The 24,927-nt window shown below is 54.2% G+C and overlaps 1 protein-coding gene across 3 annotated transcripts; it reads right to left on the reverse strand.

The window, feature by feature from the left end:
* Positions 1 to 1,036: 1,036 nt before the first annotated feature.
* On the reverse strand, positions 1,037 to 19,658 carry PICK1 (protein interacting with PRKCA 1). Of its 3 annotated transcripts, none has more exons than XM_005567326.5 (13): positions 19,615 to 19,658; positions 19,199 to 19,296; positions 17,682 to 17,793; positions 11,992 to 12,120; positions 8,962 to 9,028; positions 7,615 to 7,704; positions 5,845 to 5,898; positions 5,003 to 5,065; positions 4,132 to 4,265; positions 3,656 to 3,748; positions 2,930 to 2,980; positions 2,299 to 2,443; positions 1,037 to 1,873 (listed from the first exon to the last, which is right to left on the reverse strand). In XM_005567326.5, exons 2-13 carry the CDS (start codon positions 19,237 to 19,239, stop codon positions 1,605 to 1,607), a joined length of 1,248 nt encoding a protein of 415 aa, XP_005567383.1. In that variant the 5' UTR covers positions 19,240 to 19,296; positions 19,615 to 19,658; the 3' UTR covers positions 1,037 to 1,604. The 3 variants fall into 3 exon arrangements, with proteins under 3 accessions (XP_005567383.1, XP_005567382.1, XP_005567381.2); XM_005567325.5 differs by having other exon boundaries at positions 19,562 to 19,658; XM_005567324.5 differs by having other exon boundaries at positions 19,464 to 19,658.
* Positions 19,659 to 24,927: the final 5,269 nt, after the last annotated feature.

The following is a 24,927-nucleotide window of genomic DNA, read 5'->3' on the forward strand; positions in this document are numbered from 1 at the left end:
GCGTGAGCCACCGCGCCCAGCCCTTTTGACTTTGACACTTAAGAGTGCTTACTCTGTGCCAAGCCCTGTTCCAAGCCCTTTCTAGATGTTCATTTAATCTCCTAACAAGCCAATGAGGTAGGTGCCACACTTCAGATAGGGAAACTGAGGCCGAGAGAGATCAGGAACTAACCCAGGCTGTCAGTTCCAGCCTGTGCCCTTGGCCTCCACTCTGGCTGCCCCCTTCAGGGACGTGGTGAGGTCTGTCTGATGGCTCTGCGGGAACCCAGGTGGGCTCCTGGTGACAGCCGGCCCCTCCTCTATGTCCCACCCTTGCCAAGCCTCCCATTTGGGTTTGTGCCCAGCACTGCATGCTCAAAGCTCAAACCCTTTTTCCATCCTGGACTCAGCCCGCTTCGCACACCCTCTTGCCCCCTCCCATTATCAGGATGGCCATATTCATCATCCAAACTGGAACACGTTAGAGTGACAAGGGCCACTATGACTGATCACACCAGGCCGAGGCTGGCCAGGAGAAGCAGAAGTGGCCACCCTGTTTCTGCCACTCTGCAGACACTCCCCATGGCCTCTCTCCACACCTCTCTTCCCACAGCCCTTTCCCCATCGCCCAGGGGCACAGGTGCACCTGGAGTCAGCACTTGCCCCTTACCACCCTCCCCTACTTGGGGGCTGTCGCCCTGGCTCCATGTCTGCCTGTCTCTTCCCCAAAGGTTTATTTCCTGTTGGAAGCACAGAAAGGTCACAGATTGGGGGCAGGGAGCGGGGAGGGTGAGATAGAAAAGGCTCCACAAAGCAGAAAGCTTTGGAGGCAGGTGGCAAAGTCAGGCCCTCAGGACAGATCTGAGTTAAATCCCACTGTGTCCCCACACATGGTGTGGCCTTGGGCAGGATCTTTCTCTGAGCCTCAAATCACCAGCGGTAAGGGGACCACAGTGCCAGCCCTGCAACGCTTCAGTGAGGTATAAATGACGCACAGCGAGGGCACTATGGTGGAGGAGAGGGGCAGACGAGGAGGGGCTAAAGCCACTGCGACCACTGCGCCATCCAGGTTTGTTTATTCGATACAGGCCCAGAGCCCAGCCCTCCTTCAAAGAAGTGGCCAAGCTGGGGGAAGAGAATAAATAAAGGCCGCCGAGGTGTGATGGGGACTGGACGGGCCGGTCTGGGGCGAGGCAAGGGTGCCCAGGAGACACTGGCCCCAACTTCAGCTGTCCATCGCTGGCCCCACTGCCGGCAGGCTCCGGGGGCAGTGTGAGTGCCCACAAGGAGCAGGGCCCGGACTCCTGCCACCTCCAAGTCCTTTCTTTTCCTTCCTGCCCTCCCTCTCCTTCCTAAGGCAGGTCCAGAGACCAAGCTCTCCCTCTGGCCAGGGAGCCGGGAGGGGAGGGAGGGTGGAGGGGCCAGTGTCCAGGTCCCAGGCCATGACCCTGGTGCCTGTCCTGGGCAGGAGCCCAGGTTCACTGTGAGAGGACAAAGGAGCAGGGAGGCAGGCGCCCCAAGCCAGCAGGCCTTTATGCGTCGCCCCCTTGCTTGGCGGCCCCGCCCCGCTCCCAGGCTCCGTCCTCCCACGCACCCTGCCCCCCGGCGCCATACCCGCGGGGCACTCAGGAGTCACACCAGCTTCCACCCTTGTCCAAGGGCCCAGCAGCCCCTCGTGTATCCCTGGACGGCTCCCCAGCTGCCGTGTCCTCCTCCTCCTCCTCCTCCTCCCCATCTGTGAACTCCTCCTGGTTGAGGCCGTAGGCCAGTGTGGTGTGCGCCAGGTCCACCTCGATGGGGAAGACGTCGGCATCCCGCAACACCGCGTAGCAGTCGTTGTAGTACTTAGACATGGTGGACACGAGGCGCTGCAGCTGGAACACGATGTCCTGGACTGGAGTGGGAGGTCGGGGGACAGGCAGCAGTGGGCTCTGGCTGCCTGCCTCGGAGGAGACTCTCCCAGCCCACCCGGCCCACCTCTCGTCTCCCCTGGGCTTCCCACTCGGGCACTTCCCTGATCCCTCATGACCCGGCAAGGGGCAGAGGCAGGGGCTGCCCAGCCCGGGGTCTCCCAGCTCCCAGTTCAGGGAACGCAGGAGGCTGCAGGGTAAATGGATCATGGACGGCCGCCCACGGAGCCCACATGCACAGGCCAGCCCCACCCACGCCAGACTCTGGGCAGGTGGCTAGGCTCCTGTAGGGGCTTCACATCTGGGCCGTGGCCTGGCCCTGAGACCTCAGGTGAGTACCTTACCCCTCTGGGCCTCAGTTTTCCCACCTCTGAAATGGAGAGGGGACGGGGAGGAGGGCGGCGCTCACCGTGCTTCTGGTCCAGCAGTTCCATCTTCTCCAGCACGTCCTTGCGCATCTGGGAGAAGCGGGCGCGCGCCTCCTGGCGGCAGCGCAGGATCAGGCGGTACTCGTAGTTGCCGGTGCTCACCCGGTAAAGGGGCTCGCCTAGGGCCTGGGACGGGGATGGGACAGGAGGGCCTGCTCAGGGACAGCCTCGCCCCGCACCCCACCGCGCTTTCACCCCACGGTGGTTCCTCATTCCTGAGACCTCACTTCTGAGACATCAGTGTGCCTTAGAAGCACTCAGTGATAGCTTTGAAGAGAGGAAAACAACAAACCCACACCTCTGCCACATTCAATGAACATTGGCCACAAGATGGATCCCGACGGCAAAAACATCAAAAACTTAAAAGTGCCTCGTGGGAGTGAAAAAAATCCGATTTTCCCTCCAAGAGCCCCCCAGACTGAGGAAGTGGTTCCCTGGCCAGGTGCCCAGCACCCCGAGGCCCAGCGGGACTGGGGAGGGTGGCCCCAAATCGCCAGGAACCAGAGTCCAGCCAAGTCCCCCAGGTCTCTCCCGGGTTGTCCTGAGCCACCTGCTATCCCTGGCAGATCAGGTAGGGGAAGGTAGGAGTCCGCCACCCCCTCCAACACTCACAATGCAGCTGTATTCCTCGTCGTCCATCTCCTTCACCTTCAGGCAGTACGACTGTGTGGGACAGGTGAGGCTGTCAAAGTGGCTACCCCCACCCCAGGCCCCCAGCTCCACCCCCCATCACCCACACGCATTGGGAGAGGCTGGCACAGGTGTTCAGGGAGTCCCAGAGAGGCATGAGGCTGGGGGATGACCAGGGCCTGAGGCTTAGGCAGCCCAGAGTTGACCAAACTCAAGGCCCAAGAGATGCTCTGGGAAAAAAGGGGTCTGTCATTAAAGAAGCTTAGGAAGACCCTTGAAAATTCACACTGCACATGGGCCTATCAAAAGCTCTGAAAAGTCCTGCAGCAAAGGAAATTTGGCTTGCTTAATGGAGCATTTTCTCTCAATTCCTTTGACTATAGAATAATTAAATATAAAACTCACGAACATTCACTGACACCCACTTTACGCTCACTCACCTAGTCTAACCCATTGTTTAAAGGCAACAAATCCCAAGGGGTCAAAGTGCACAGAGCAAGAGCCATGCCCACCCCAGGCTCTCAGATGCTTCTTCGTGCAGGAGCATCAGGGCTTTGGATACACCTCCCTGGGCCCCTGGGCCCACGCTTCCAGCAGACACGCTGTCGGCTCTGGCTAGCCTCGCTCGCTGCGGTGTGGCTGACTGAAGTGGGGCAGATCTCCAGAGTGAGCGCTCGCCCTAGCAGCCTGGGCACCTGGACTACTCACCAGGTACTCAAACTTCACGTCCAGGTACTTCTTGATAGTGAGGCGAGTGTCTGGGATGGCTTTGTTGAGGTACGTGTTCAGGTCCGTCAGCATCTGGAAGAAGGTGGGTGGATGCTGAGGCTGTCACGGCAGGGAGTGCCAGGGTGACAAGAATGGCACTGATGCATCACCCCTGCTGGTGGACTCAACCGTCAGAGCCAGTGCTCCCTGATCCCTCGTCTCTCTCAAGGATGAGAAGACTAGTGCCAGGCCCAGGGCAAGCTGTGACTCAGTAGTGAGCCAGGGTCAGAAGCCCACCCAGAGGTCAATGGCAAGGCCCAAGGAGGCGCAGTGACTCACCCACGGTCCACTGTGTGGGCGACCGAGCCAGAGGCTCTACCCAGGCACAGGACTCCAGCATAGGACCTTCTCTGCAAGCCACACTCTCCCCTCCCCACCCTCACAGGCCAGACACACGCGTGCTCAACGGGACCTACCGGCTTGATGGTTTTCAGAAGCCGAATGCCAAACTTCTCGATGCTGCGGTGGGCATCGGCGAACTTCACGAAAGCCTCGCTCGCAGCTGGCTGGGGCTCCCGCACCCCGATCACGGAGAACACGTCCCCAAAGGCTGCAGGACAAGTTTGCCTTGAAGGCTGCCCCTGCTTGGCCCCCTAATGGAGAAGCCAGGGGTTTGTTGGGGAGAAGCAGGGCAGGAGGCCTGGCAGGCTGGAGGCCAATGTCTGCACAGGGTCTACACCTCCAAGAGAGCTGGTCTAAACCCCCTGAAGGAGCTGAGTCTACACCCGGAGGAAACTGAACGGACACCTCCAAGAGCTGGTCTATTCCCCCGAAAGTCCTGAGTGTACACAGCAAGGGAGCGGGTCCTCATTCCCCAGAGGGACCAGCGAGAGAAGGCTGGGTCAAGATTTGAGGAGGTGGTGCCGCCTGAGGCAGAGCACTGGTCCGAGTCTGGACACCTGGATTGGAACACCAGCTCCACCACTGGGGAGCGGTGTGGTCCTTTCCTCAGTCTGGGCTTCATTTTCTGCAGATAGCTGGGGTCAGCTGCAGTCGGCCTGCCCAGAGTTACAGGTTTATCAGAAATATAAATAAGCAAGGGCCTTGTGCACTGCCAGTGGCAGTGTGAAGAAGACAGGGTGAGGCCTGTCCATCGTTGCGGCCCTTAAGAGGCCAGCTAATCTAGATGCTCCCCGCAGACCTATCGCAAATCCCAGCACCTGGGACCAGGCCCAGCCCAGGGCTGGCCTGAGGTCAGGCGCTGTGGGTCTGACCCACCTCAGCACGGGAGTGAGAGGCCCCAGGGATTGCCCAGGGTCATGCCACAGGTTTGGGGGATGCCATTACCCCGGTGAGTCTGCGACAGCTCATAAAAGGCCCGTAGGAGGTTCTTGGTGTGTTCCGTCATCCCTGTGGGAGAGACCGAGTGATGGGAATGGTGACGCATGGTGGGGACCACACTGGCCCAGGGCAATGCCTCCAACTACCCACCCCACCTAAGGCCTCTGCTAGGCCCTGGTACACAGCCTTTCCCAACCACCCAACCACGGCCCAGGGGTAAAAGCTCAGTCCAACCCACCCCGTGAGGAGCCCCATCAGACAGGGGCACCAGGATTTTGTAAGATGCAGGGAACACAGCCTGCTGTGGGCTTTAGCCCTGGGACAGCATGGGATTCCGGGGGACTCTCACTATGTTTACAGATGCTATTCTCTGAATTTTTATGAGTGTCAGATTTTTTTTTTTTTGAGATGGAGTCTTGCTCTGTTGCCCAGACTAGAGTGCAATGGTGTGATCTTGGCTCACTGCAACCACTGCCTCCCTGGTTCAAGCGATTCTCGTGCCTCAGCCTCTCGAATACTGATTACAGGCACGAGCCATCATGCCTGGCTAATTTTTGTATTTTCAGTAGAGATGGGGTTTCACCATATTGGCCAGGCTGGCCTCAAACTCCTGATCTTAAGTGATCCGCCCGCCTCAGCCTCCCAAAGTGCTGGGATTACAGGCGTGAGCCACCGCGCCTGGTCCCTGAGTTATTTTTAAATTCAAAAGAAGTATATATATATTTTTAAGAACTCTTAATGCCCATGGTCCCAGGATTTTGTAGGTTGGTATTCCTAGTGCCAGCACCCCCACTGCCACTCTGCTGACAGCATGCTCCCTGGGGTAGAGCCAGTGCCGGGACGAGCACCTTTGTACAGCTCAGCGGTCCGCTCCAGCTCCTCTAGCCTCTTGACAAGCCCATCTGTGGGGATTAAAAGAGGGGAGGTCAGTGGGCTCAGCAAGCCACAGGAGGCCCAGGGCCAGGCTGGGGAGGGGAGAGGCAGCCCCAGAGGAGAACCAGGATGGGAAAGATCAGGGGTCCCAGGGAGGGGGATTTGGCACCTCAGGTCAGCTGGGTTCAAAGGTGTTTTGTAAATGACTAGGCCCTGCTCAGGGCCAGCGGAGGGTCCCTGCCTAGCAGGCGAAGCCCCTGCACTTCTATCACAAAGCCTGCTGGCAGCCGGGGAGGAAGGCTGGCAGGAGCCATAGGAATGGAGATGGAGCAGCCAGGCCGCCAGCGCAGGCAGGACGTGGTCCCTGCCTCCCAAGCACACAGATGGCTCAGAAGGGAAAATGCAACTTGGGGAGGGAAGGGGAAATTCAGGAAGGTTGAGAGAGCTCACACTGGGAAGAGGCCTTGGTGATCATATTCATTGGTTTAACTGGTGTTTCTTGAGCACCAACTGTGTGCCAGCCACCATGTCAGGCTCACTTTGAGCCAAGTCTTGCTCTCAAGGCTCAAAGCCCAGCAGAGAAGCCAGCCCAGTGGCCGGGTGATGGGCAGCGGTGTGATGGTGAGGGCTGCAGGGGAGAGGTGGGGCAGTTGGGCGTTCTCTGCTCCCCAGTCTCCTGTGTTGACCTGGGTCAGGGTTTTTGAGCAGAAGCAGGGAGGAGCGGAGGCTGTGTTCAGGCCTCTCTGGGCAGGGAGGAAGCTGTGCGACAGGCTGTCAGGGGAGGAAGGGAGCACTTCAGAGGTCTTGGTGAGGCTTTGGCCACCCAGTGGCCTCCAGGCCTGGGCTCCCCAGAGCCTTAGCACCCGGCCAGCCGGCAGGAAAGGAGCCATGTAAGCGTCGTGCTGTTGTTTTTAGCTGGGTCATGGGACATCATGAGAGCTTCAATTTTAGAAACCCTATTTAAGGCCAGGGAAATTGCAAGGTTTGGGGGGAAAAACACAACAACCAGTTCTAATTTCATCTCAACGGCTGGTAACTACAGTAACAGGGATTTATAGGCACCAGGAGGCTGAAAATAGCAGCCGCCACTTTTGTACACCATTTGGAACAAGCTCAGACCCCACCCCCACTTCCCTAGCCAATAAAGCCCAGTGTGCCCAGCTGAGCCTACAATTTCTGGAGGTATTTATATCTACCCCACACGCACACTGCAGAGCTGCTGCTATTTTTAAACTCGGACTGGCGACGGTAGGAGTGGGACCGAGTGTTTCGTTGGCCACCCCGGGGAGGGGAAGTGTGTGCGCATGTGTGCACGCGTGTGTAAATGTGCATGTACACGCCTCCCCGCTCGCCTGGGCAGCCACCTCGAAGGGAGGACCTGCTAAGGCAAGGGCAGCAGCGCCACCTCCTGGACAAAGGAGGCGTGAGGTGGGCAGCGAGAGTGCTGGGGTGAGGGGTAAGGGGGCTGAGGGCAGGGGCAGAGGCACCTCCCCACACTGAGTCTGTTTCCCCATCCGTGACCTGAGGGACGCGGGCTAGGACAGCCCAGCTGACAGCTGTGGACACTCCAGGAGCTGGAGAGGCCTCTGGGGATGCAGAGATGGTGACTTCTCAGCTCCACGGGCAGAGGCCAGGGCCAGGCCCACGGGACCCATAGCAGCTTGGTGGGCAGCCATGGTGCCCCTTCTGTCTTCCTAGCCTGGGCTTGAGTCCCTGGGGCCCAAGCTGGGTGGGAAGGGACTCACCATTGCACAGGATGGCCCGGCTCAGGCCAAGAGCATCTGCAGTCCCCGAACTCATGTTCTCCACCAGCCGGTGCTTGACTTTCTTCAACACTGAGCGGGGGACGAAGGACCTGGTGAGTCTGTGGCTGCCCAGAGGCCCTCCCTGCCCCCAGCCGTACCTCCATTCACAGGGAGCATCCCACAGGGGGCAGAAGGACTGCTGGGGGTGGCTATGAAGTGGGGAATGTCCAGCGGGGAGGTCCTAGGTCCCTGTCCTATTCCCCCTGCTTCACAGAGGTGCTGGCAGTCTGGGCAGTTGAACATGGAGGGCTTCGCCCAGGGCTGCTGCACATCAGCTGGTGGTCCTGAGAGCCCAGTGCCGCCCGGGCTCCGCACCGGCCAATGGAAGCCAAGGAGGCCTCTTCCCTCCTCTGTGTCACATCAGGACCTAGGGTGTCGCATAAAGGGGAAGGGGAGAAGAGGGGCCCCTGGGCTGGTTATGTGAAAGTAATGGGCGCCATCAATGACCATGAAGCTCGGAGCCCAGACTCAATTACTGCATCTCACCAGCTTAGTCCTAGGAAGGGGACTTAGTCCTGTGTTGGAACGAAAGGGTTTCGGAGGAAGCTCCTGGACAGATCCAGGCTGCCCTTAGCCCCTTGGCCTCTGGCCCTAGGGTGTATGAAGAGGGCTGCCGGGCTCCAGAGCTGAGAGACCTGGGGGTGCGCTCACTAGGGGCTGCAGCGCCCTCTCTGGGTCTCAGGCTTTGATCCGTAATGTGAAGCGGCCGGTCCAGAGGACTCGAAGCTGCTGTCCAGCTCTTGAGTCTTAAAGTTTCTACAGAACCAAGGCTCAGCCCCTCTAACAGGAGGGACCTTATCCCAGGGCGCAGACCCTCTGCCCAGTGCCTGAGCTCCAGTTCAGATCCAGAGTCCCTGGGAGCTGAGGGCAGGAGAGGCCAGGGAGGAGTGCGGTCGTGCTAGAGGGCATGAGGTGCCAGGCCAGGGTTGGGCTGCTCTGCCTTTATGAAGAGGGAGGCCCTGGGCCGTGGAAGCCAAGGCGATGGCCTGCAAAGGACAACCCTAGGGTAGCAAGTTCCCAGAGGAGGTGGCCGAAGTGGGGAGGTAGGGGTGAAACACGGGGGAGTGAGAAACCAGGGACAGAGTACAGGAACAGATGCAGGGAGAGCACCGGGGGTCCTCCCAGGCCTTTCAGATTTGCTTGGTCAGAAGTCAGAGCCCACAGCCATGTAACTCTGGATTCTCCTGTCATAAAGGGGAGGGAAAGGCTGGCTGGGGCACTTCTCCGTTGGGCCAGGGCCCATCCAGGGAGGCTGCTGGACACCCGTAACTGCTCTGACCAGCTTACCAATGTCCAGGGACATGCCCTGCTTGGGGTCCGCCTGCAGCTTGTTGTAGTGGATGGTCACCTCCCCCTGGAAGAGCAGCACACACAGACTAGTGAGGGAGGCTCCAGACCCTGAGCCCTTCCCCGCCAAGACTGTTCTGGACTGAGAATCCTGAGCCCAAGGCCGGGCACGGTGGCTCACACCTGTAATCCTAACACTTTGGGAGGCTGAGGCGGGCAGATCACTTGAGGTCAGGAATTTAAGACCAGCCTGAGCAACATGACAAAACCCCATCTCCACTAAAAATACAAAAATTAGCTGGGTATGGTGGCGCGTGCCTGTAGTCTCAGCTACTCAGGAGACTGAGGCACAAGAATCACTTGAACCAGGGAGGCGGAGGTTGCAGTGAGCTGAGATCGCACCATTGCACTCCAGCCTGGATGACAGAATGAGATTCTGTCTCAAAAAAAAAAAAAAAAGAATCCTAAGCCCCAGTAAGGGACTAGGCTGAGAGCCGTGACATGGCCCCAGCTTGTGACCCTGTCTGCTCCCAGGCCCCTCCGTTTCTACTCTACATCCAAGCCCTGGGGAATCAGTGGGGACAGGGCCTGCACAGGGCCCACAGCCCGGTCTCTGATGTCTTGTGCTTCGGTCAGGTCAGGCTCTCCTTCTTCCCTCCCCAGGCAAACCACACTCCAAGCCTTTGCCGTGTCCTTTCCCTACACTGATTATTCCCTCCTCCCCCGCAAACCACCCCATCCCCAGGAATCCCTCTACTCATTGAACAGCTACATCTGAGCACTTGCTCTGTGCCTGGTGCTAGGGCACCAAGGGGAAGGGGAAGGGGCAGGGGCAGCCCCAGCCCCCAAGGCTGATGCAAATCAGGGAATGACACAAACCACTTTCTAACGACTGCTTAGGAGACACAGCTTCTCCCAAGAGAATTTCCCTGAGCACGGGAGGCTACTGTGTTCACCTCATCCTTGCAAACCAAAAACCCTTCAACTTGGGACCACATTCATCCAAATATAAAACAGGATTTAAAAATCAAGTCCCAAAGGGAAACCAAAATGAGAGATGCGATCAGAGTCAGAGGTGGGGTGTGAACCGCTCCCCCAGAATAAAACACAGGCGTGCTCAGGGGCCACCCACAGGGAGCAGCTGTAGGCTCACGGCAAGCGGGCTGCAGTGGGAGTCGGACCACAGGCAGGTCACTCCCCGCCTCTGGACACCTGTAAGACGGAAGAGTAATCCCTGCCCAGCACCCAAACAGGGCAGCTGGGCCAATGCCGCATCCCTGTCATGCTGTGTGCAAACACAAAGAGCTCTTGTCCTCACGGGCAACCTGAGGAGCTGCTGTGACCAAGCCTGAGAGGACAGGGAGGGACCTGACGAGCAGAGATGGGGAGGGGGGAGGGGCTGCCGAACAGGGCACACACAACCCAACTCGACCAGAACAAGACCCCTGCACCTGTTCCCGTGATCAGTTCCTCTGCCTAACAGGTTACGCCTGGGGCAGTGATACCCAGGCCATGTAGAGTGGACGCCTGGGGCAGTGATACCCAGACCATGTAGAGTGGACGCCTGGGGCAGTGATAGCCAGGCCATGTAGAGTGGACGCCTGGGGCAGTGATAGCCAGGCCATGTAGAGTGGACGCCTGGGGCAGTGATACCCAGGCCATGTAGAGTGGACGCCTGGGGCAGTGATACCCAGGCCATGTAGAGTGGACGCCTGGGGCAGTGATAGCCAGGCCATGTAGAGTGGACGCCTGGGGCAGTGATACCCAGGCCATGTAGAGTGGACGCCTGGGGCAGTGATACCCAGGCCATGTAGAGTGGACGCCTGGGGCAGTGATACCCAGCCCATGTGGAGTGGACGCCTGGGGCAGTGATACCCAGACCATGTGGAGTGGACGCCTGGGGCAGTGATACCCAGACCATGTGGAGTGGCAGCTGGGGTCTCAATGAACCTTGCTGCTTCCTTTTTTACAGCAGAGCTCTGAGCCCCAGCCCCAGGCCCCGATTTGTCCTATGGCTAAAGGGGCTGGAATAGGAGAATGTACAGGATGGGAATATTCCTCCCTACAGCAAGGAAGGAGAGAAGCAGGGACCACTCAGGAGCAGGACAGGAGGATAAAGGGGAGAGACGATGGAGCAGCAGCTGGCCTGGCTTAAGGCAGGAAGGGGGACTATCAGGGGTGCTAGAACCCGGAGGACAGAAGTGGGGCTGAGGGAGGTGGCTGCAACGCTTGGCCAAGCTCAACTCACAGTGGGGACCCCTGCCCCCAAGACTTCTAAATCACCCCGCGTCGGTGCGCTGCCTGCACATCAGTTCTTTCACAATATTGGTTTCCTGAGACTCGCTAGCAGCCACATCGCTAGGAAATGGCAAAGGGGCTGCATGCTTGCTTCGGGAGAGGCCAGGACACTGCCTGCCATTCCAGGAGGGAGTGTCCCTGCAGAGAGGCCTGGGCCTGTAGCAGCAGGGGTGGGGGGAAGCAGGGGCAGACAGTGTGTGACTCTGGTCCATAGAGCAGAAGAGCAGCTGGCCTGGGACGGGGGGTCTCTGGGTGTCGATGAGCCCAGGAGGCTGCGTGGGACCAAAAGTTCCTACAGGATGGGGAAAGGGTGCTCTTCCTTCTCTCTTAGCCCTCGCAGGCCCAGCATGACCCGGCTGACATTACTGGGTGTCTACCGACCCGGGTAGGATCACCTTGGACTTTTAGCTTCAGCTCCAGCGCTGACTGGACACATGGGCTTGCCTGAGGGATGGTTCCGAGTCTGTCAGCTCCCCGGGGGCTCACATGGACCTTGTGGTCTTGCCGCCCACTCCCTTGCCAAGGTTCAGCACAAGTCCTGGAGCACGACTACTATTTATTGAATGAATGAGGGATGGACGAGGGAGGCTGGAGTGTGACCCTAACCCTGCACGTGCCAAGGAAGGGGGCGGTGAGGGCTGATACCCCCTTGTAGGCCTGATGGGGCCTCTGGCAGCCTGGAGGTCTCAGAAGCATGTGTGGCTGCCTCTGCTGCTCTGCAGCAGCCCTTACCTTCACCTCCTGAATCATCTTCGCCACCTCCACCTTGGTTTTCCCTTTGATTGACCTGCCATTGACACCAGTGATCTCATCGCCAGCTGCCACTGTGCCGTCCAAGGCTGCTGGGGTGTTGTCAAATACCTGTGGGTGCATAAGAAGAGTGGTAGGGGAAGAAAGGGAGGGCTAAGATGGAACCTGGGAAGACACCTGACCACTGCCTGGCTCTGTCTTCCACTCTACCCTCTGCTCTCGTTTTTTGAGAACGCATCTCACCACCCGGGCTGGAGTGCAGTGGCGTGATCACAGCTCACTGTGGCATTGAGTTCCTGGGCTCCAGCAATCCTCCTGCCTCAGATATACAGTCAAATGATTTTTTTTTTTTTTTTTTTTTGAGTCGGAGTTTTGCTCTCATTGCCCAGGCTGGAGTGCAATAGTGTGATCTTGCTCACCACAACCTCTGCCTCCCAGGTTCAAGCAATTCTCCTGCCTCAGCCTCCCGAGTAGCTGGGATTATAGGCATGCACCACCACGCCCGGCTAATTTTGTATTTTTAGTAGAGACAAGGTTTCTCCATGTTGGTCAGGCTGGTCTCGAACTCCCGACCTCAGATGATCCACCTGCCTCGGCCTCCCAAAGTGCTGGGATTACAGGCATGAGCCACCACACCCAGCGTCAAATGATTTTTGACAAGGGTGTCAAGAACATTCAATGGGGAAGGACAGTCATTTCAACAATAGTATGTGAAAAATGAAGTTGACACTACCTAACACCATATACAAAAATTAACTCAAGGCCAGGCGCAGTGGCTCACGCCTATAATTCCAACACTCTGGAAGGCCAAGGCAGGCAGATCACCTGACGTCAGGAGTTCGAGACTAACCTGGCCAACATGGTAAAACCCCATCTCTATTAAAAATGCAAAAATTAGCTGGGCATGGTGGTGGGCGCCTATAGTCTCAGCTACTCAGGAGGCTGAGGCAGGAGAATCGCTTGAACCTGGGAGGCAAAGGTTGCAGTGAGCCAAGATCATGTCACTGCACTCCAGCCTAAACAACAGAATGAGACTCTGTCTCAAAATAATAATAATAATAATAATAATAATAATTAACTCAAAATTGATTAAAGCCCTAAATGTAAAAGTTCAAACTTATAAAACTCAGAAAAACGCCTAGCCCAAAAGCTTCATGACATTCGATTTGACGGTAATTTCTTGGATATGACACCTAAGACCCAAGTAATAAAAGAAAAACTAAATAAATTGAACAAATTTTCAAACTGGTGCATCAAAACACACCATCCAGCCTGGACAATGTGGCAAAACCCAGTCTCTACAAAAAAATACAAAAATTAGCTGGGCATGGTGGTATACGCCTGTAGTCCCAGCTACTTGGGAGGCTGAGGTGGGAGGATAGCTTGAGCCTGGGAAACAGAGGCTGCAATGAGCTGAGATCCCATCACTGTACTCCAGCCTGGGCAACAGAATGAGACTCTGTCTCAAAAAAAAAAAAAGAAAGAAAGAAAGAAAAGAGAAGAGAGGAAAAGAAAAGAACATTATCAACAGTGTAAAAGGCAACCCACAGAATGGGAGAAAATATTTGCAAATCACATTTTTGATAAGGGATTAATATCCAGAATATATACAGAATTCCTAAAACTGTTTTCTTTTTTTCCTCTTAGCTGATTATGCTTTGTAGAGAATTCCTAAAACTCAACAATAAAAACCAAACAATCTAATTCAAAACTAGACCAAGGGCTGGGCATGGTGGTGCACACCTGTAATCCCAGCATTTTGGGAAACTGAGGTGGGAAGATCGCCTGGGCAATATGGCAAAACTCTACCTCTACCAAAAAAAAAAAAAAATACAAAAATGAGCCAGGAATGGTGGTGTGTGCCTGTAGTCCCAGCTACTCAGGGGGCTGAGGTGGGAGGATGGCTTGAGCCCAGGAGGTTGAGGCTGCAGTGAGCCGTGATCGTGCCACTGCACTCCAGCCTGGGCGACAGAGCAAGATCCTGTTTCAAAAAAAAGAAAAGTTAAGATGGTAAATTTTACCACAATAAAAAAAAATAGAAAAAAACAGAACAGAGAATACAGAAAGCAGGATGTCATCATCAAGATACATGACAAGAAAGACACGGTGTTCCCAATGACATCACCCTCTGAGGATCTGGCACAATAAAAAAAAGACTGTGCTTGCAGCTATCATCACGACTCTTCCCAACACCAGAGACAAAAAGAAGGTCCTCAAAGTCCTCACAGATCAGAAATAAAACACATCACAAATAAAGGTTCACAAATAAGAATGGCAATAGCCATGTGACAGCAAAAGATAATGTGACAAGGCCATCACGCTTCACACAGGAATTACTGTCAACCTTGACATTCATTCTTGAATCTGATGAGCCAAAATGTCAACTGAAAGGAAAATGGGAACCACAATGACCAAATCAGGCAGACCCGAGGTCTCAAAAAACTGACATCCCACGTGCCCTTTCTCAGAAAGCTACAGGAGGATATTCTCCATGGGAGATCAGGGAGTAAACCACGAAAGGGACCCCCAAGATGGGGGAATCCAAAGAGGAGGGGCAAAGGGAGGGCACAAGGGGTAGAAACTACAGGGCAGAAAACAGACTGAAGAAGATGGGGCCAGGCACAGTGGCTCACGCTGTAATCCCAGCATTTTGGGAGGTGGAGGCAGGCGTATCACTTGAGGTCAGGAGTTCAAGACCAGCCTGGCCAACATGGTGAAACCCTGTCTCTACTAAAAATACAATTAGCCGGGCGTGGTGGCATGTGCCTGTAATCCCAGCTACTTGGGAGGCTGAGGCAGGGGAATCACTTGAACCCAGGGGCTGGAGGTTGCAGTGAGCTAAGATTGAGCCATTGCACTCCAACCTGGCAACTGAGCAAGACTTCATTTCAAAAAAAAAGAAGATAGGAAATTGTGGAAAACATACTGAGAAAACAAGAAGAGTGCAAAATGAAAAAAACAAAACAGGAAATTACCCCCACCCTCTCAAAGAAGAAGAAAAGGCTGAATTAAGAAAAGAAACACAGATTCCTCAGAAAGTTAAACATAGATTTGTTTCGACTAGAATGAGAGCTCTGCAAGAGAGGGATGTTTGTTTTCTTCACTTTTTTATCCCTAGTGCCTACAACGAGCCTAGGAGGCACTTGGAAAAGATTTCCCGAACAAAATATCTGTTGTACTAATAGTAATTTAGCCAAAAACGGAAAAATAACTATGTTGGAAAGGTGAGATGAGAGGAAACAGACTGGTCAAGGGAAGAACTAAATTCTCATCTACCAGATGAGGCAAAGTCAATAGATATTTACAGGTGACAGATAAAGAAATAACAGGATAGGCTGAGAGTGGTGGCTCATGCCTGTAATCCCAGCACTTTGGGAGGCCAAGGCTGGTGGATCAGTTGAACCCAAGAGTTTGAGACAAGCCTGGACAACATGGCAAAACCCGTCTCTATAAAACATACACAAAAATTAGCCAGGTTTAGTGGCACGTGCCTGTAATCCCAGCTACTTGGAGCCTGAGGTGAGAGAACCATCTGAGTCTGGGGAGGTCAAGGCTGCAGTGACCCATGACTGCACCACTGCACTCAAGCCTGGGCGACACAGTGAGACTATTGAGAAAAATGGAAGCCCATGCATGAAGAAACAGAGCAAGCCGGGTGAGGTGCGCAGGGGAAGGGCAGTGGCTTGCTATTATTTGACACAGGACTTTTAATGCTCTTGACTTTGTAGAGGCAAGTCACATGGCACTTTGATAAAAACAAAATTGAATTTTAAAAAATTGATTATATTATTATTATTATTATCGAGACGGAGTCTCACTCAGCTGCCCAGGCTGGAGTAGAGTGGCATGATCCCGGTTCACTGCAACCACCATCTCCTGAGTTCAAGCAACTTTCCTGTCTCAGCCTCCCGAGTAGCTGGGATTACAGGCACCCGCCATCATGCCTGGCTAATTTTTGTATTTTAGTAGAGACAGGGTTTCACCATGTTGGCCAAGCTGGTCTTGAACTTCTCACCTCAGGTGATCTGCCCGCCTCAGCCTCCCAAAGCGCTGGGATTACAGCGGGGAGGCCTTGCTAATGCCTCCTGGGTCACAGGAGGCCAAATGGATCATGAAGGAGGCAGCACTGTGAGCAGAAGCAAGACCAGGTCAATCCTGGGAATCTGTCTTCGAGGCCTACAAATGACTCCTTAGCAAGATCCTCACAGAGGCCAGTTTCCTATCTGCCACCAGTGGCTACCCAGTTGAGAGGGTTAGAACGGGTCTTCCCAAGGCTACAGCAAGGTCACTGACTTGGATGAGCCACACAGTGAAGGAGCCCCCACAGCAGGTCTGTCAGCACTGCTGAGTTGCGGTGGACAGAATATCACCAGTGCAGCTTCCTCTACAAGACACACAAGAGTGTTCTTCACCACTGGTAGAGCATCTGGGGAAATGTACAGCTGCCTGGAAAATAACAGCAGCTACTGCTTAATGCATGTTTCTTTTTTTTTTTTTTTGAGACGGAGTCTCGCTGTGTCTCCCAGGCTGGAGTGCAGTGGCGTGATCTCGGCTCACTGCAAGCTCCGCCTCCCGGGTTCACGCCATTCTCCCGCCTCAGCCTCCCAAGTAGCTGAGACTACAGGCGCCCGCCACCACGCCCGGCTAGTTTTTTGTATTTTTAGTAGAGACGGGGTTTCACCATGTTAGCCAGGATAGTCTCGATCTCCTGACCTCGTGATCCACCCGCCTCGGCCTCCCAAAGTGCTGGGATTACAGGCTTGAGCCACCGCGCCCGGCCTCTTTTTTTTTTTTTCTGAAACAGCGTCTCACTCTGTCATCCAGGCTGGAATGCATGGAATGCAGTGGTGTGATCTCGGCTCACTGCAACCTCTACATTCCAGGTTCAAGCGATTCTTCTACCTCAGCCTCCCGAGTAGCTGGAACTACAGGCGTGCACCACCACGCCCAGCTAATTTTTTGTATTTTAGTAGAGACGGGGTTTCACCATGTTGGCCAGGCTGGTCTCGAACTCCTGACCTCGTGATCCACCCACCTCGGCCTCCCAAAGTGCTGGGATTACAGGCGTGAGCCACTGGGCCCGGCCAATGCACGTTTCTTAAGTGCTAGTGTGTTATGTTGTTTTACTGACTTTTCACAGGAACCCAGAGACGATTATGTCTACATGTTTTAAATCCCCCCTTTCTAGGTGATGAAACTGAGGCCCAAAGAGGTTAAGTAACTTGCTAGTAAGTAGGGAAGAAGCTTGCATTTGAACTTGGGCCATTATTTCATCATATTCCTATGACACTTCATTTTGGCTAGTACCCAAGGCTGATGGTTTTGTTGATTCAATAGTCAATTTCTATTGCATGTCCACTATGTGCCAGGCACTGTACCTGGTGCTTACTGTAGTGAAAAAGCAAACCAGGACACTGCCCTCAGTGCAAAGAGTCTACTCTACTAGACAGAGGGCAAATAACAAGTACTAAGTGCCGAGAAGGAAAAAAACAGAGCGACATAGGGGAGAAGACAGGGCAGACCAATGCAGTGCAGGTGATCAGAAAGCCCCTCTGAGAGGATCAGACCTCAAGAATGAGAAGGAGTCAGCTATGCAGCGTGGAGAAATGAACCTGCCTTTGTCATGCCCAAGTAGGGATGTACCTTGTGCCCCCCTCCAAAGCGCCCAATACCTGGACGATATAGAGACAGGGACAGTACTGGGCCCCTCCTCCGATGCTGATCCCGATCAGGTTCTGAGCATCCTTCTGCAGGGTCACCTTCCCAGGCACAGTTGGGATTCCGCTAGAAAGAAAAGCAAGCGAGGCTGACTCTCCTGGCGGAAGGATGACTGGAGGGGGTGGGCCCTCCAAAACTCCCGAGGGGCTCCACTGGCTGCCCAGCTTTTTCTCTCCCTCCCTTGGACAAAACATTTTGTGCTGAAACATGCACAGCTCTTGGAATTAAGCAGATGTGGGATCAAACCCCAGCTCTGCCATTTATCAGCTACAGAACTTGGTTTCTTTTGAGGCAGAGTCTTGTTCTTGTCGCCCAGGCTGGAGTGCAATGGCACAATCTTGGCTCACTGCAACCTCCGCCTCCCGGGGTTCAAGTGATTCTCCTGCCTCAGCCTCCGGAGTAGCTGGGACTACAGGTGCCTGCCACCATGCCTGGCTAATATTTTTTGTATTTTTAGTAGAGATGGGGTTTCACCATGTTGGCCAGGCTGGTCTTTAACTCCTGACCTCAGGTGATCCGCCTGCCTCAGCCTCCCAAAGTGCTGGGATTACAGGCGTTAGCCACCATGCCCAGCCAGCTATGGGACTTGGGTAAGTCACCCTCTTACCCAAGCATCTCAATTTCTTCATCCATAAAATGGGGATGAGCACCCTTATCAGAGTTCTTCTAACCATGCATGGAGGGTGCTAACAGCAACCCAGTCCACAGCAGGCACTCCATAAAAACAGGTCTCCCTTCCCTTTCATTTATTCAATCTCTGAGATTTGAGCCAGGTTCTGTCCTTGTCACCTTATCAGGCATCTATGGAATATGACGGCCACCTACTCCAAGGAGTCTTCCTCTATTAAACCATCTACCTCCCACCTCTCAACTGCTCAATTACCTCTCAGTTTCCACTATAAATTAGCATTGACTGGTGTTTTATGGTAAGTACTCACGCTGATTCACTTATTCATTCAAAAAAATTTGCTAACAACCTACTGATGTCAAGCCCCTTACTAAGTGCTGAGCACAGAGCAAGGCATTGCACCCACTCCTTGATCTGAAAGAGGATATATTCTAATGGGAAGACAAATCTAATGTTTGAAAATCTGTCCTACTAACGATCTATGTTGGGAAAGAAGGTGTGTCTACAATATTCCTATTAAACCTTCAAAACCTGGTTCAATTGCTACCTCCTCCATGAAGCTTTCCTTGACCACCCCAGCAGAAGCACTGCTCCATCTGCTTTGCTCTTCTTGTCACCAAGTCATGCTAATAGTGCCCTCACGGCACTGAGCTGTGATTATCCTTTTAACTGTCCACAGCCCCCTACAAATAGTGAGCTCCTGGGAAAGCAAGGTCCATTGCTGCTTCAGTACAACACCTGATCCACCGCTGAGAAGCAAGGCTTTGTGGGACTGGGAAGTCCTGGGAAATGAGAAACTTGGGGCTCCTACACTGCTGGAACTTGGGGGAATAAAATACTCACAGTTTATCCTCTTCGATGTCATAATCCAAGTCTGCAAACATGGTTCCGAGAGTTGGAGTGGGCTGGCTAACTGCCCAGCTCGGTAGGGGAATGGGGAACTGGATCCGGGAGAGAAAGGAGCATAGGATTTAGGGAACCGAAGTGCATAAATGCCAACGCCACCCCTCCCTCCATCACCCTCATACGGGACAGCAGGGCCCTCCTCTTCCCCTCTGGAGTGGGATGGGACAGTCTCCGGGTGGGGGGCTGGGTAGGTGATTCTTACTAGGTACAAAGGGGGACTCCAGGCCAGGGCGATAGGCTCAGATCCCAGAGCCCGCCCCACGGGTCTCCAGGCCCTGAGGAGCTGCCTCTGTCGCTCACCGGAAGCGTTGGTACCACAACCGGGTCCGGGCCAGGCTGGTACCTGAACCCACCTGCCGTTCCACCTGGCGGTGGCCGCTACTGTCACGTCACTTCCGGCAGGACGCGGAAGTCCCGCCTTTTCCCACACTGGATATTTGCTCCAATCCCTGCAGACAATCCTTCCCTTCCCGGCTCTCGGGACGCTCGGAACCAAGAACAAGAACAAGTATTGGCGGAAGCTCGCCGTTAGTAGGAACAAGCGAAAACAGAGGAAAGGTCTGGACAGGCTGACAGCATCTAACCCCGCCCTTTGCCCTGCTGCCGCCGCCATCTTGGGAAGGGCAGGATTGGTCCCAACTTCTTCAGCCGCACCCAGGGGCCCGCGCCTACCCGGCGGTTGCCATGGCAACGAAAGCATCCCTGAGCTGGGGTTACCTCTGGCGAGGCTCAGTGGACTATAAACCGCGAGACATGCCCTTTCACCCCTTCACCACCTGGGCCTGTGACTCCCCTACTAGAACGGCCCTTTGAGGTCCCAGCCCATCCCAGTTTCGCCAACTTAAGTGCCAAAGAGCAGGGAGTGATTTTGTGCGGGGCCACACACAGTTGGTGTAAGATCTGGATCGTGGCCCTGAAACTCCCGCCGCCTAGTCTAGGGGTCTTTGAATGTCCAAACACTAAACAAAGAGCCAGGAAAGGTGTATTCAGTGGGTCTTACAATTAAGGACAGACTGGACATGCTCCCTTCCCTTTATGTGCCTCAGTTTCCCCATAGGTAAACTAAGGCCATTGAGGTAAATGCTTTCTATGGTATATGGTGAAAGATTTCTCACACCCCCTCCTCCTTCCTTAGTCCTGAGGGGCAGCCTAACTGGGGTCCCAGGGAGGGTCACAGTCCCCATGTATCTGAGGCTCGGGAAATGCTCTCAGTGCTCCCCAATTGAAGACTCCGAATCTTGTCTCCTCGCCAGCCTCTGCTGCCACTGCTACTGTGTAAAGTGGGTTCCCTGAGGGAGGGTGGCTCTCCTAGAGCCACAGCCAGGCATCCACCTCACCTGGCAGCATGGGGCCAGGCCCATCCAGCTTGCTTCCCCAGCTGGCCCAGGAGCCATGGAGGAAAGATATAGAAGGATGATTGTCCACATATCCCACGGCCGATGGAAGCCCCACCCTACTCTCTCCTTAGGTGGCTAATTGAGTCTGGACAGATGTGCAGAATGCCATGACAGCAACAGCCTTCCCACTGTCCACTGCTCTCCAGTCAGATCACTTTCACAGGATTTTAAAGCTCACCATCACCCTGTGAGAGGAGACCAAGTCTTGCCAGCCACATTGTGCAGGCAAGGAAACTGAGGCCCAGGGAAGCCTCTTCCTCTGGTATCATAGCGGCAGGGCAAGGGTTGGAAAAACCAAGCTCTGTTTCCAGGCCAGAATTTTGGTTTCAAAAAGCAGCAGTCTAAGGCCAGGTGCAGTGGGGCACACCTGTAATCCAAGCTATTCGGGAGCCTGAGGCAGGAGAATTGAAAATGGGAGAGGGAGGTTGCAGTGAGCTGAGATCAGGCCATTGCACTCAGCCTGGGCGACAGAACAAGACTCCATCTCAAAAAAAAAAAAAAAAAAAAGGCAGCGGTCTCCAAACCCAGGTGCCTCAACATGGATTGTGGCTCTTCCAGCCCATGACGATGCTAGCTCAAGCCCAGGCTCTGCCATTTTGTAGCTGGGAGGTCTTGAGTAAGTCACTGTCTCACTCTGAGCCTCGGGTACCTGTAGAATGGGGAAATGACGCCTGCCACCAGGTATTTGTGAAAGTCAAGATTAAAAGGAGAGGCTGGGGCGAGGTGGCTCATGCCTGTAATCCCAGCACTTTGGGAGGCCGAGGAGTGTGCATCATGAGGTCAGGAGTTGGTATAAGATCTGGATCATATATCTGGACCAGCCTGGCCAACATGGTGAAACCCCGTCTCTACTAAAAACACAAAAATTAGCCAGGCGTCGTGGTACGCACCTGTAATCCCAGATACTCAGGAGGCTGAGGCAGGAGAATCCTTGAACCCAGGTGGTGGAGGTTGCAGTAAACCGAGATTGCGCCATTGCAGGCCAGCCTGGGTGACAGAGCCAGACCCCATCTCAAAAACAAAAGATTAGAAGGAAAAACAGGTGTGAATGCTTTGTAAACAATTTGCTTGGCACAGCTGTCACTCTGACCTCAAAACCCCCTACCCACTCTGGCCTTTCTTCCCAGGTTGGGGAAGATGCCCCTCTTTGCTGCCTTGTTCAGCCGTTGCCTGCAGGCTCCGCTCTAATTCACCTCTTCCCGGCAGGCTTAGCAGACGATCTCAGCTCATATATCTTGCTCCCTTTTCTGAGCTCCTGAGCAATTGCTATTTGAATCATTCGTTCAGCAATTTGCTGTGTATTTGCCTTGTGAAATCTCTTCATGGTTTTCCTGAGCCAATTCTGCAGTGATTAATTTATTACATGCTTGTATTCTGTCTGGCAAGGTTTTTATCCCCTTTAAATGTGGGGCTTAGAGCTCACAGTTGGATAAATTATAAAACGCTTCTCCATGTCCCTCTTCTTGTATTCTGTTTCTCTACTGACTTTTTTTTTTTAAGATGGAGTCTTGCTCTTTCACCCAGGCTGGAGTGTGAAGTGGCACAATCTCAGCTGATTTCAACCTTTGCCTCCTGGGTTCAAGTGATTCTCCTGCCTCAGCCTCCCAAGTAGCTGGGACTACAGGCGCCTGCCACCACGCTGGCTAATTATTGCAATGTTTTTTCTTTTTTCTTTCTTTCTTTTTCTTTTCTTTTTTTTCTTTTCTTTTTTTTTTTTTTTTTTTTGAGATGGAGTCTCGCTCTTGTCGCCCAGGCTGGAGTGCAATGGCATGATCTCAGCTCACTGCAACCTCTGCCTCCGGGTTCAAGCAATTCTCCTGCCTCAGCCTCCTGAGTAGCTGGAATTACAGGCCCCCACCACTGTGCCCAGCTAATTTTTTGTATTTTTAGTAGAGATGGGGTTTCACCATGTTGGCCAGGCTGGTCTCGAACTCCTGACCTCAGATGATCCACCCACCTCGGCCTCCCAAAGTGCTAGGAGTACAGGTGTGAGCCACCACACCCGGCCTCTTTCTCTACTTACTTTCTAATCTCTGGCACCCCCATCTTCCGTAGGATACTTGGAATTCATCAACAGGTGTCATTGTGACAGACAAGAAAAAGGAAATTGGATTGCTTTGTAATACCTGTTGGTGTGAAAATGTCACAATCCGCTTAGCTTTTTTAGCAGAGGGGGTCACCGGAATCAGCCCACACAGCAGAGGAACATGTCCCAGTCAATTGAGGGGGTCTGGTTGGGACCAGGAATCTATTTGATGGAAAAGAACATTCAAGTACCTTATTCTGTCACCCAAATAAGCACTTGTTGTCTTTCCAGCTGGACAGGAAGCCCCTGGTCGGGGGGCAGGTGCTCTGTTTTGCCCTTCTCTGAATTGCCCACAAAGTCCAGCACATACCTGGCTGCAAATCTAGTGCTTGCAGAAATCGCTGCAGCTTTAGTATGAGACGAGACTTTCTCTGGGTCCAGGAAGAGAGGACTTGGATGGGCAGAGGGAGTCAAGAGGGTTGGATGTCTCAGAGAAGAGATGAGGAGGGCCTCAACAGGGACAGTAGCAGTGGCCCGTTTCCTCCACAAGGCTGGAATCACCAGGCCATGTCTAGGTCCTGAATTTTGGAGCTCCCCTAGCCCAGGGTGACTCCAGTTCAAATCCCAGCTCCGTTCTTTTAGCTGGAGGACCTTGGACAAGTCACCTTTTGTCTCTGAGCCTTGGTGTCTGTGGAGTGAGGATGATGATCCTCCCAAGACAGTAGTTAAAAAGAGGAAGACAGGCTGGGCACAGTGGCTCACACCTCTAATCCCAGCACTTTGGGAGGCCAAGGTGGGTGGATCACCTGAGGTCAGGAGTTCAAAACCAGCCTGGCCAACATGGCAAAACCCCGTCTCTACTAAAAATACAAAAAATTAGCCAGGCGTGGTGGCACATGCCTGTAGTCCCAGCTACTTGGGAGGCTGAGGCATGAGAATTGCTTGAATGCGGGAGGCAAAGGTTGGAGTGAGCCAAGATTGCACCAGTGCATTCCAGCCTGGGCAACAGAGTGAGACTCCGTCTTAAATAAGGAAATAAATAAATAAATAAATAAATAAATAAATAAATAAATAGGGGAAGGCAAAAAAGGAGAACCAGATGTGAAAGTGTTTTACGAGTGATTCAAAGAGCACAGATGTCAGAGGTTTTTATGGTCCTTCTGTTTATAGTTATTTTGCTGAACCCCTGCAGAGATCAGGGCCGATGGTACATTTAACGAACACTAAGATGCTCAGGCCTCTGCATCAGACTTGGCTGGGAAGTGTCTTAAATGCAGATTCCTGGGCTCCAGCTCAGACCTGTTGGATTGGAATCTCTGGGGAAGGGGAGATCTTGGGGACTGCATTTTCACAACACTCTGAGGGTGACGCCAATGCCTGCTGCAGTTTGAGGACCTCTGTGCCAGAAGCTGCGAACACGCAGTGTCTGTGCACACCTAGGTGGGCCTGTGCGAGGTACCAGCAATCCCTGCCCCCAGGGCCTCACCATCCCGGATAATCCAGGGTGTTGCATGGGCCTGGAGGAGGGGCTCCTGCCCAACCAAAGGCCAGCGAAGCCTTCCTGGAGGAGGTGCTGGTGGTGCCCAGGCTGAGGCAAGGAAAGGGAAAGAGGGAAAGGTGCAAAGGCTTCCCGTGGCCGGTGGTGGAGGGGACAAGGCACAGTCCCAGGACCCTGGGAATCAGTCTGGCGAGGGAGACAGACTCAGAGGGCCTCAGAGGGGAGGCCTGGGTGGAGCCCCTTCCTCAGGATGGGTAGGATTCTAGGGGTTGAAATCAAGGTCAGGACATCCACCCACTCCCAGGAGGCTGAGCTAGGGCTGCGGCTCACACCCTCCCTCTTCAGCTCGCATCTCCTCCTGCCCTGAGGCTACTCCTGAGTCCGTCCAGGTGGCAAGGCAAGTGACCTCTGTCCTGGCCTGGCCCTGCCACTGAAAGTTGTGTGACCCTGGGCCTGGGTCCCCTCCAAGCTTCCATCCCTGTGGCTCCCTCTGAGATTCAATCCACAAGGGCTGGCTCTGCCGCCCACATTCCTGGGGAAGTGCTGCCACCCGGTGGCCATTAGGAAAAACAGCTCCTGAAGCACGCGGCCAGCTATAGAGCCCCCAGCTTTCCGCATACTGTCGCCTGACTCAGGGATGCCGGGGAGCTCAGGGGTCCATATACTTTGTGGACGGGTGAGCTGGTCTTGCCCACGCCAGCTCTGTGCCTGGCTGCCCGCTCTGCAGCCACCGCTGTCCCCCAGC

Source organism: Macaca fascicularis, chromosome 10 (genome assembly GCF_037993035.2).
Source record: "Macaca fascicularis isolate 582-1 chromosome 10, T2T-MFA8v1.1".
Taxonomy (NCBI): domain Eukaryota; kingdom Metazoa; phylum Chordata; class Mammalia; order Primates; family Cercopithecidae; genus Macaca; species Macaca fascicularis.

What these genes read in the sequence shown, in the direction of transcription:
- PICK1 (XM_005567326.5), bottom strand. Translation starts at nt 19,239, where the DNA reads ATGTTTGCAGACTTGGATTATGACATCGAAGAGGATAAACT. An exon ending in CCTGTCTCTATATCGTCCAG is followed by an intron (nt 12,121 to 17,681) that starts GTATTGGGCGCT and finishes ATGCACCCACAG; the next exon opens with GTATTTGACAACACCCCAGC. An exon ending in CCGGGCCATCCTGTGCAATG is followed by an intron (nt 5,899 to 7,614) that starts GTGAGTCCCTTC and finishes TAATCCCCACAG; the next exon opens with ATGGGCTTGTCAAGAGGCTA.